Raw genomic sequence first — 11,912 nt, forward strand, 5'->3', positions numbered from 1 at the left:
ATGGGGTGCGTGCTCGCCGTCGTCGGCGGTGTTGTGGTCGTCGCCGTCTACGCCTCGCCCAGTCGAAGTCTCGGCGAATTTGAGCAGATGCTCGGGGTTCTGATCGGACAAGCAGCTCTCGCACCGGGGGGACTTCAACGCCAAATCAACGGCTTGGGGTTCTCCTGTGGCTGAAGCCCGGGGTGAGGTGCTGGAGGAGTGGGCGGTTCGCTGGGGCTGGCGGTTCTCAGCAGTGGGTCGGAGAGCACGTGCGTGCGGCGGCAGGCCGAAACGATCGTGGACGTTACGTTCGCGTCCAACGCCCTGGCCAAAATTGGGGGGTCGAGACCGGCGTAGAGACACTGTCGGATCACCGATATATTCGGTTTGATGTCTCTACGTCGGCTCGTTTCGATGTTTGGCCCACTGTTGGGAGAATGGAAGGTCCGCGTTGGTGCCTGGGTCGCCTCGACGGTCAGTTGGCGAAGGAGGCGATCATCGTCGAAGCCTGGGGGGCCGGTTCCGTCCCGGTCCTCCGGATCGACCAGGAGGCCGACCGGATCAACGGCGCCATGTCTCGGATATGCGACGCGGCGATGCCGAGGTCAAAACCGCACCTGCTACGTCGGCGGCTGTACTGGTGGCGTTCGGAGCTCCATCGGCGTGCGTGGCGGCACGGCGCCATTACGTTTGGTGTAGGAGACAAAGAGTCCGTGATTACGACGCGGAGGACGCCTTCTACACCGCATATAGGACCGTCTGTCAGGCCCTACAAAAGGTCATAGCACAGGCCCTTTGGCCTGTGCTATGGCGGCATCAGGTATATGGTGCTAGGCGGCGTGGGAGGAGTGGCTGGAGACGCTCAACAGCGATCCGTGGGGGCGTCCGTATCGGGTCGAGAGACAAAAGCTCCGACTCTGGGCTCCTCCGCTGACCGGCAGTCTCCAGCCGCAGCTCCTGGCAAGGGTGGTGGACACGCTCTTTCCCGAGCGGGGAGAGTTCGTGCCACCGACCATGGTGCCCGCGAGCAGGCGTCACGAAGAGGATGGGGGAACGGTGATTCCGATTACCGAGGCGGAACTACAGGCGGCTGTCATCAGACTAGGGTCGAAAAAGACAGCCCCTGGGCCCGACGGAATCCCTGGTCGAGCCCTGAAGATGGCGTCGGAGAAGATGGGCGAGAGCATGCGGCGCCTTTTCACCGACTGCCTGGCTCAGGGTAGGTTCCCGCGACGGTGGAAAACGGGCACGCTCGTCCTGTTCCGCAAGGGCGGGCGTCCGCCCGATCAGCCGTCGGCCTACCGCTCTTCGAGCTCTGTTTTCGAGTGCTCGCTGCCCGTCTCGTTGGCAGCATGGAGCCGGGACTCAACGAGCGGCAGTACGGGTTCCGTCCCGGCCGCTCGTCGTCGCTCCTCCGTCACAATGGTGGCCATGTGAGCCGTGGATACGGCGGAACACACGCGCGCAGAGTGCCCGGCTTGGGCGGAGCCTCGCGCGGTCCTATCCACGGCTGTAGGAGGGGACCTGTCGCTTCCGGCCCTCGTCGAGAAGATGGCCGGAAGCGAAGAGATCTGGGCGGCGGTGTCCCGGTTTAGCGGATGCGTAATATCGCAAAAGAAGGCGGCAGAGCGGGAGCGGGAGGACGACGTGGACTCGCTCCCGCAACGAAGAAGACCTTTTCAACGGTGACGTGCCTTCGCAGGCCGGACGCTGCCGCAGAGTTAAGGTGTGGTTGGCGGCGGAGCCAGTTTATTGATCCGCCGCGAGGCATCGAGCCCTGACGCCCAGCCTCCAGTGGCCGACTCGAGGGAGTCCGTCACGGTACGGGACGGAGGCAGAGAGGAGGTAGGCGCGCAATACCATCCTGGCGCGCTTTCGAGGTGGGTCGCTTCATAAATAACGACGACCGCTGGCGGGGTTGCGGTTGTAAGTCACAACGTTCCCGTGACCCCGCCGCCTTGCGGAGAGGCGGAATTCCGGGGAGGTTTTATTGGTAGGACGGGGCCTTCTGTGAGTCCCACATACCCGTCCCGGTCCCCCCGAACCGGGCGGCAGGCGTAAATGCCTTTCCTCCCCGAAAAAAGAAAAAAAAAAGTATTTTATTTTACTTTCTTTTTTTTACACCAAATGTTCGGCATTTAGAGTATTTCGATCGAATGTCAAAGTTCGGTTCAAGCTGCCGAAATTCGGTTAAACCGCATGTAAAACGAATTTCGGCCCATCCCTGGTAATAATTTAACCCATTCATTGCCGACCAAGAAAATAGATACATTGGAGCGTGGTATGATCAGAGTATATTTGAGGTATAAAATCAGAAATGAGAAATCCGGAGAAGAAGACTAAAGTGGCAGTAGATTGGAACCAATGGCTGTTTGAATAGATAAGAGTGGAGTGCTATAAAGCTATGGGTGCTACGCAAGTGACCTATTTGCAGATAATGACAATGAAATATATTTTAAATTGCGTAATCAAACATTGATTTAGCTTCCTTTTGAAAATACATCCTAGAATTTATTTGAGGACTTTAGAGGCAACTTTATTGAATCGTGTCAATAATCTCAACGAATTTGATGTCATTCTAAAATATTGACAGGGAAAAGTAAAAAACCAGTATTGAAACAATACTAAAATAATTACTAAAAAGAAATTTCATGTCCTGCCGATATCCTGTAACTACTCAAGTTTCTTGTCAGTTCTTATCGTATCTCAATAAAATCTACATTTTTATTGGTAATATTTTATTTATGTCCATAAACCCTTGAGGATTTTTATAAACCCACTTGAATAAAGAATTTTGTTTCTGTGTAGTAAATATTTCTTGTATTTTAAATACAGCATAAAATTCTAGCCAGCGTTGGTTAATCGCTGATGTCAATATTTCTTATTAATTTAGAAATTAATACTCGAATTAAGACACTAAGAATGTAATTACGTATCTATAATATTAAGGAAATGTAATATTTTATCTACTCTTACTATATGTATGTGTTGTCCATCGCTTACCATATTCCGATAACTTGTGCATCTTACTTATTAAGATGTAGTCACTTTATCTTCACTTTCACAATTATTCACTAAACTCATTACGAAATACATATAAATGCATATTGTCTCTTCATTTAAAGTCCAATTATTATAGTATTGATTTATACTTATTCAAATTTTAAACACTTTCCTTTCCAATTCAATCGAAATGAATTATCGTTCTACAATTTCTGCCATATGTTTAATGATTCATTTCATAGTCATTTGTTTATCACATGACTTCCCGATTGTACTTAGTTAACTCAGAACATTATTTGTAACAATAGCAGTTTCCTCATCACTTATTAAATACCTTAAAGTATATATAATATACATATATGATAGTAGTTTTCAGTTTTTTTTTTCAGCAGTGTCAAAATCATTTGATAATGTTTTCTTTGTAAATACATGAATAATGCTGGAGATACTCTCATATCGTCCATTATTATTTGAAATACGGTGTCAGTGTTGAAATTGTATCAATTTCGATGTTTATTTGCACTTCTTAACATCAATCATAATTTCTTTGGCTGATATAAATTACGATAGCTCTAAACATACGCGCCTCTTATTAAGCCTCTTCTGTGAACTGGAATGGACTCAGATATGAAAAATATACTGCATCCTCATCACTTGAAATACTATTCAAATACTGTACATTTGTCGGTGACAATCTTGTTAGCGCTGGTTTCACTTTGACACAAGTCAGGCCAGTAATCGTCTAATATGCCATGACTAAAGTCCAAATGTCAGTCATATTGCATCTCGGACGGCGGTTCAATCTCGTTGATGGTCGGTTTATCCTCAGGTGTGTGGACCTCCGTGTGGGACAGGTCCGAGCTCGAATGTGATTCCGACTCGCTTTCTAATCCTTCTTTCTGTAAGAAAAATTAGTAACTATTAAAATATGCTAAGCAAAAATCGAAAACCATCATCAGACACATATCGTGGAATATAGGGCTTACTGATGGGAGAGTTATGTGCAAGCTCATCTGGGTAGGTACCACCCACTCATCAGATACTCTACTGCAAAACAACAGTACTTGGTATTGTTGTGTTTTGGTTTGAAGGATGAGCGAGCCAGTGTAATTACAGGCACAAGCGACATAACATCATAGGTTAGTGGCGCATCGGTGATGTAAGCGATGGTTAACATTTCTTACAATGCCAATGTCTATGGGCGTTGGTGACCACTTACCATCAGGTGGCCCATATGCTCGTCCACCTTCCTATTATTTAAAAAAAAAGGGTATACGAGAATCGGAGCGCTCCTCTACCCTTAGTGTGTCACCGTCCCGTACCTTGAGCGTGAAGGCGGTGTAGACGGGCGGCGCGGCGTGGTACCGGCAGCGCGCGGAGGGCAGCGGCAGCGCGGCCAGCGCCTCGCGACACGCCGCGCCGCCGCGCGCGTCGCCGCACGCCTGGAACAGCACCTGCGCGCCACACGTGTTACTTGCATTTGGACAGACGCTTACGGCTTACGGCCGGAGACACAAGGAGATAACGTACTCTCGTCCTACTCTACCTGTTGCCTGTCGTGCAGCACGTGTTTGAGGCAGTGCTTCGCCGCGGGGAGTGCGTGCGTCGAGCAGCGAACTCCTCCCTCGACGAAAGTGCACCGACCTTGCGATGGAATGTGCCTGTTCAGTGTATCGTTAGCCTGAAATAATATTTTGTATTATTAGTACGATCAACACCAAAAAAAAATTAAACAAAATTCTTTTGAGAACTATGTTAGTACTGAAGTGGAAAATCGATTAAGCAACCTGAGAATAAGGTTGCCTTAGCTACTAATATTATATAGACAATATCATTGTATGGAATTTATACCATTCATGCAATCGAGATGTTGCATTGTGCCTTTAATTACACTGGCTAACTCCATCACAGCTATAGTCTATTCCAACTATTAGAGAATTTACACTATATCAGAAATTTGAAAGTTAAATTAAAGTGGATATTACAGCTTGCAAGCCCATTGCAATGCCCATAATATTTACTATGAATTATCCTTATATTAAATAAGTAATAAAGTCCTTATATTGTGACATTGTTTGTGAATATGGGCCTAATTGTAAAAAAAAATCCATACCCTAGCCCGTTTATGATGTAACTTCCTAGCCAGCACAGCATCCACGCCGTGCTTCCTGTGGTAGCCGGCGTACGCCTTGAGCTTGCGGAGCTGTCTTCTCTCCCGAACTGTGAGTGGACCGCTCCGGGCCTGGGCGTTAATTGAGCCTGGAATACGATATTTAACAAAATATAATCTTTGATTGTTATTTTAAATAGACCGTGTTTATGCAGTAACAGCCTGAGAATGTTCCACTTCTGAACTAAGGCCTCCTCACCTAATTTCAATGAAATTTGACACATGCATGTTTCCTCACGATTTTGTCCTTCACCGTCAAGCACGAGATGTATTATAAACACAAATTAAACACATGAAAATTCAGTGGTACTCGCTAGAGTTTGAACCCATGATCATCGGTTAAGATTCACGCGTTCTAACCACTGGGCCATCTCTGCTCGTGTTTTTAAAACTAATAAATATGTAAAAGATTGAGAGCTGAAGATCGACATCAATGGCGTGCCATTTTATAGGCCTATGTCCAGCAGTGGACGACGAAGGGTTGATGATGATGATGACGTGAAATTTGCCTGTTTGGTGTACCTAATTCATGCAAATACTCATGAGCCATTAGAACACGAATGCAACATAACTTTAACAATCAATCAATATTTTTTCGTTTTGTATTTACTTGTGTATTTACTTATTTGGTCTGGGTAGGTAGCACCTATACATCAGATATTCGACCGCCAAAGAGAAATAATTAGTATTTTTATGTTCCGGCTTGTGAGTGAGCTAGTGTAACATAAGATCTCAGTTCCTGTGGTTGGTGGAGCACCGGTGATGTATGGAATAATTAATATTTTTTATGTCTATGATTATGACCACTTACTATCAGACGGCTCATTCGTTAGTCCACCTAAAAAAGAAAATGGTGTGTTTTATTCTTTTAGACATTGTTCTGCTAATAAATTCGAAGTACGAGTGTTATAATATGATATTGAATTGTACAAGCCTATGTTCTTAAATTACAATTGTGTATTCAATCTCTAATTATGAATAAAGTTAATTTCTATATAATTATAATTCGCATTGACTTTACTTACAATATTGCTCCTTCTCAGATCTTAAAGACTTCACATACTGCAACCTTGCCATTTGCAGCAATGTCCTTAGCCGTCCCATCTGTCTTATATATGCGGACTGCAGCGATCGAAGCACATTCTTGGCCTCACTAACTGCTTCCTCAGCGGTGAAGACACCTGCCTTCCTGCAGAGAACATCACCAGATAGTTAATAGATATAATTATCTAATAATTAGTAGTAAGTAATAATTTACATGTTGTCCTAATATATTTAATAAATGCTGGTCATGTCGCTCACCACAGCGGTTGCGTCTCGCATGGCGCCTCCTCGTTGTCCGAGTGGTCGCGATGTCGACAGTCGCCGCCGGGCCCGAGGGTCACGCTATCGCAGTCGCTGTCGCTGGCACTCGCGTACTCCATTATTGACGCTGACACGCTCCCATTCACTGCCGTCGCGTCGATCTCCTCTGAAAACGAAACATATTTTTTATTACATTAAACATAGTTACTGCGTTAAGAGTCGAGATGGCATAGTGGTTAAAACGCGTGAATCTTAACCGATGATCGTGGGTTCAAGCTCGGGCAAGCACCACTGAATTATCATGTGTGCTTGACGGTGAAGGAAAACATCGTGAGGAAACCTGCATGTGTCTAATTTCATTGAAATTCTGCCACTTGTGTATTCTACCAACCCGCATTGGAGCAGCGTGGTGGAATAAGCTCCAAACCTTCTCCTCAAAAGGGAGAGGAGGCCTTATCCCAGCAGTGGGATATTAACAGGCTGTTACTGTTACTGCGTTAAGTTGTATTAAATTTAATTTGTAAAATAAGATAAGCACATGTAGTATTTATTATTTCATCTCAGATTGTATTAGAGATGACTAACCTTGAGAAATGTATATTTTGGTTTATCAAAATTTATAAATAGAATACTCACTGAACGGATCCACAGCATGCGTGGGTACTTGGTCTTGCTCAGCCGGATCGCTAACCACTGACACTGATGAAGCACAAGACGTCGTGCGGGTGCGCTCGGGTCTGGAAATACATAATACAGATCTTAGATATCCGGCTTTAAGGTCATGTTTACAGGTGGCATTGTGGTATATGTCTGTTTCTTATAAGCTCATAGTTAATAAAGTTACTTTTATTTATACTCACGAAAACAAAGTGTTCTCACCGTAGTTCATTTAATTATTATGTTAGTTAAGTACATAACACTAATTATTTCTGTGGCAATATCTTTTGGCCATCAAACATTTTTGAGTATTTACTTTTTAAGTTAGTATTTAGACAAAAATGTTCTTAAGAATCACTTATTTCATGTATTATGTAAATTCAAGGTGAAAGGTTTCTTTTTACATCTATATTAGCAATGGTACTATAAATATTGATTACACACTAAACATAATAACACATAGCCTATAATGGGAACTATATTTTTTTTTTTTTTTACAATTAATAGGCCAGCGTTTGACCGTTGACTTGCCTAATGTTAAGCATCGACACGGTCTAGGATGTAGCACGCTTGCCTATAAGAAACCTGTTTACTCTGGATTTGAAGACACCAACATTACCTATCGGGAAATACGGACTCGGGCAAAGCATTCCAAAGTTTCGCAGTGCGAATGATGAATGTAGACTCAAATTCAAAAAAAAAACTCAAAAGCCGTTCGATAGTAAAAAGGGGCTGGAGGAATCAGTTCGTGTAATTCCTGAGCACATTCTCCGAAATGTATCCGATAGAAGACTGAGAGTGATGCAACCACACGTCGATGTTCAAGACTTTGGAGCCTAGACTCGACCAACGCGTCGTCTCCTAACAACCTTCTGGCACGCCTCTCAATCAACTCTAGAGCCTGAAGGTGGTTCTTGGCAGAGCCATCCCAAAGGTGAGAGCAGTACTCCATACATGACCTCACTTGTGCTTTATATAACTTCAGCAGTTGTTCTGGAGTAAAGTAACGTCTCACTTTGGAGAGAACACTAAGTTTTCGAGCGTCTATTTGGGCTTTGGACTCAATAAAAGGGCCGAAATTTAGAGTCGACGTGAGAGTAATGCCAAGAAGGTCAAGATGGTCAGTTATAGGTACAGACACATTTCGGAAGGATGGAGGTACCTGGAATTCCCTCTTTTTGGCGGAAAACGAACACGCCTATATTTATAACTATATTTGAACGAATATCTGAAAAGCCGTGTTTGTGCATTCAGCGAAATGATTCCTAACAGCCTACAAAGATTTCTTTGTAAAGCGCATCCATTAATCAAGCACGTAAGCGCTTCAAGCGCGCGTAAGTCGTATGACGGGTCCCAGGCCGCTCACCGCACGTAGTGCTGCAGCTGCTGCAGCAGCGCCTCGGGCGTGGTGACGGGCGGCGGCGGCGCGGCGCTGCGGTGGCGCGCGTGCAGCGCGGCGCGCGCGTGCTCGAAGCACAGCCTGCAAGATTATGTTAAAAAATAATAAGTTTCTTTCAGTCTATGAAAAATAAGTTTTAACACTATGTCATTCAATCATATTGGATTATCATATCAACCCATGAGGTCTAAAAGCGCGAGGCGTTGACAACAACCTATTTTTTTTTTATAATTTATAATCAATCTATAAATGTAATTTCACACATACAACGTAAGTACGCCTACCCCCACCGCTTTTTCCCTGCAATAGTTCAGGGTAAAAGTCTTCCTTACCTCTGACATATATAATTTAAAATTAAATTAATTTACAGCGCATTTTTCGAAACAATTAAGAATTCAATTACAATAATATTACTTAAATTAATAATTACCCCAGTTCCCTCTCTATCGGTGCAGGCAAGTTGCATCTCGACCCTGAAGGTGCAAGGTGAGCGCATTGCTTGTATGGAGCGGTTGAATCGTTCAAAATGTGTCGAGCGCAGTACACTCTGCCCCCCACCACTGGAAGAGTACATTCGTACGCCCTGTGGGCGCATGTACGGGAACGTGAAACTATTTCCTTCTGCAACTGTAACAAGTACTCACATTGACATATTTAAATAAAAACTTCTATTGATATATATATACTTTCTTTAATAACACATCAGTCTATGATATGTAAAATGCTATTGGTAGGTTTATAAATATTCCTCTTTATATATATATGTATATTTATTATAAATAGTCTCCACCCGTAGGGTAGGGCAGCGGGTTTTAGGTGCCCTATGTGCTTTTCTGTACCTATGTCTAAATTTATAAAAAATTTCAGATCCTGTAGTTAAGATATGAATTCTTAACAAACATATAAACAAATTCACTAATATTTTGCAATATTATTGAGGTGTTAAAATTTTCTTGTATTTGTTAACCAAGCCTGATTAAAAGAAATTACACACCTGCGCTCTGAGCTTCTCTTCTTCCTGTTTCTTCACCAGCTCCGGATCTGGGGGCTTGATGGACTTGACATTGGTGATCCTTATGGAGGATGAACGGGACCCGCGGCTGAGCATTCTTACTTTTTCTAAATGTATCACCTTACTAGAATCTGACATATCGTCAGAGGGTGAATTCACTGGAAAAAAGGGCCAAATATAAAGTTTTGAGCTTACACCACCATACTGCTTTAATAGGGGTTATTGGGTACACATGTAATATTTTTATTTGACACATGCATGGTTTCCTAACCATTTTTATACACCACCAAGCACAAGTTAAATTATAAACACAAATTAAACACTTGAAAATTCAGCAGTGCTTGCCCGGCTTTAATATTGCATTGATCTTCAGTTAAGATTCACATTTTCTAACGTCTATTATAAGCTGTGCATGTATGAGCAGTATTACAATACATATATACACAGTTCATAAAATTTACTAATCACTTATAAATAATATAAAATACTTTTTTAACATATTGTATAGCTGAATGCATTTCTTTAACATTTTAATCTTGCAAACATCAACAAACCCACTTGTGTGTAGTGAGAGCCTGCAGTTCATACATTTATGGAGCAACATTGTTTATATTTATATATGAAACATTATTTTTATGTTTGTTTTGCCAACAAAAGCTTATCTCATATAAGAAATTTGGTTTCAACCTGTCAGGAATGTAAGTTATATAAATATGTAGTTTTATACTTATGATATGCTAAACATTATATAATCATAGTAATTTAGCAACAACTTAACAAAAAAACAAGAATGTAAAATAAGGACTTTTATCAGGTTGGCTTTAGAAATTCGCACCAAAACTTTAATCATGAATATCTCGGTAAAAATGGTTTTCCGCGCCACTTACCCCCCCCCCCCCCCCACGTGGTAAAACCCCTCAAACTTCTCATCCGAAATCGAGATGCGAATTTCTAAAGAGATCATCTTTTATCTTATAAAAGGAAATCTGTTTATATGTTCTAAAAACTTTTTTTTTAATTTTAATTGATTAGCACTTGTGCATCCATCTTGTGCATTCTATGCAACTAAATACGAATAAATTCTAAATTTATTTAACACTATTATATTTATATTAAATTAATAAGCAGACAATATATGAGATAAAAACCATTTTTGTGTTACCTGGTTTTTATATTAAAACATTTTTATACATAAATTACAATTATTCCATATTTCTAATTGACAAACAAAAATCCATAACTCAAACAAAAAATTTTGTTCATAATATATTTTTTTATTATGTTAAATAATTATTGTATTATTTTTATATGCATTTATTCATTAATTTCATGTCACAATTATACAAAAAAAAAATATTCGAATATAGAATCTATTGCTTGTTTATGTCGGTTAACAAAGGTAATTTATAGATGTTGTGTCATTTGTCTATTAATATTTGATGATAATTATGTTATTCAAAACTAGACATTATTGCTAATTACTTAAAAAATATCAAAAAAATGTAAATATATTTAAATACTTACGTTCTGAGATTCTAATGTTATGTGATTGCAGATGGCCAACATTTTCTTTTTTAATCGGGAACATTGTTTATATTTAAAATCTAACTAATTAAAAAACAAGTAACTTCGAAGTTTTATCATGTATTAATTATAATCGTCATCAAAGTTAATTTTAAAATTTTAACAATAATTTTCCACTGCATAAACAGTGAATTTGCCTTTTTTTCGGGGAAAGAGAAACCCACGTACACAGATTCCGAATATTCACCACGAACTACGCAATAGGCCGTGAAAAATTCATTAGCATTCACATTGTCAAAATAATTTCTTGTTTATAACAAATTAGTTAATGATAATATTTAGATGTTTTTAATTATGTCAAACAAAACCAAAAAAAATAAACTAATTTTCAAGTCATTAGTAGAGCATTAAGTAAGGGAATAACAAATTTCTAGGAAGTTAATAAAAAAGTGTATTGTTCCTACAGTGGTGGTCGGCCATTTGCACCGTGTGACAGAGTTTTTAGGTCCGTATATTTAATAACGTTTATTTTTCGTGAAAAGTTAATAACTCAGTCTAAAAATATGCACAAATGAAAGTATACAAACTATATTACAAAATCAAACATAGTGATAATGTGAATTGTACCTGGAATTGTTGCAGATCTTCATTCTGTCACCGGAGTCCTCACTGTGAAACAACAAAAATTTACAATGGCGACCGTTTGATTATAGCTACGAAGTTATACAAAAAGTGATCAAATTTTTTACATAACTTTTCATATAAGTGGTAGTTGTGAATAACTTAATTTTAATTTAGTTTTCATTTTGTGAATAATTTTGGTGTTGTTAACTTCAAAATGGTATTCAATATCTTGTAAATCA

The 11,912-nt window shown here is 41.0% G+C and overlaps 1 protein-coding gene across 3 annotated transcripts; it reads right to left on the bottom strand.

Moving 5' to 3' along the window:
- Positions 1-3,666: 3,666 nt before the first annotated feature.
- LOC126779086 (KAT8 regulatory NSL complex subunit 2) lies at positions 3,667-11,904 on the bottom strand. 3 transcript variants are annotated; one of them, XM_050502920.1, is made up of 12 exons: positions 11,804-11,904; positions 11,677-11,718; positions 9,508-9,683; positions 8,944-9,140; positions 8,481-8,594; positions 7,094-7,194; positions 6,455-6,623; positions 6,178-6,341; positions 5,096-5,241; positions 4,529-4,663; positions 4,305-4,436; positions 3,667-3,881 (listed from the first exon to the last, which is right to left on the bottom strand). In XM_050502920.1, exons 3-12 carry the CDS (start codon positions 9,661-9,663, stop codon positions 3,753-3,755), a joined length of 1,443 nt encoding a protein of 480 aa, XP_050358877.1. In that variant the 5' UTR covers positions 9,664-9,683; positions 11,677-11,718; positions 11,804-11,904; the 3' UTR covers positions 3,667-3,752. The 3 variants fall into 3 exon arrangements, with proteins under 3 accessions (XP_050358877.1, XP_050358876.1, XP_050358875.1); XM_050502919.1 differs by lacking the exon at positions 11,804-11,904 and having other exon boundaries at positions 11,677-11,758; XM_050502918.1 differs by lacking the exons at positions 11,677-11,718; positions 11,804-11,904 and adding an exon at positions 11,050-11,309.
- Positions 11,905-11,912: the final 8 nt, after the last annotated feature.

The sequence above is a fragment of the Nymphalis io genome, chromosome 28 (assembly GCF_905147045.1).
Source record: "Nymphalis io chromosome 28, ilAglIoxx1.1, whole genome shotgun sequence".
Classification (NCBI taxonomy): Eukaryota; Metazoa; Arthropoda; class Insecta; order Lepidoptera; family Nymphalidae; genus Nymphalis; species Nymphalis io.

Excerpts from the sequence above, each read along its gene's own strand:
- LOC126779086 (XM_050502918.1), bottom strand. The coding sequence starts at position 11,113 with ATGTTCCCGATTAAAAAAGAAAATGTTGGCCATCTGCAATCACATAAC. Across the intron at positions 9,684-11,049 it reads TAACATTAGAATCTCAGAAC|TGAATTCACCCTCTGACGAT; the intron begins GTAAGTATTTAA and ends CCTTTTTTCCAG. Across the intron at positions 4,437-4,528 it reads TGCTGCACGACAGGCAACAG|GTGCTGTTCCAGGCGTGCGG; the intron begins GTAGAGTAGGAC and ends TGTGGCGCGCAG.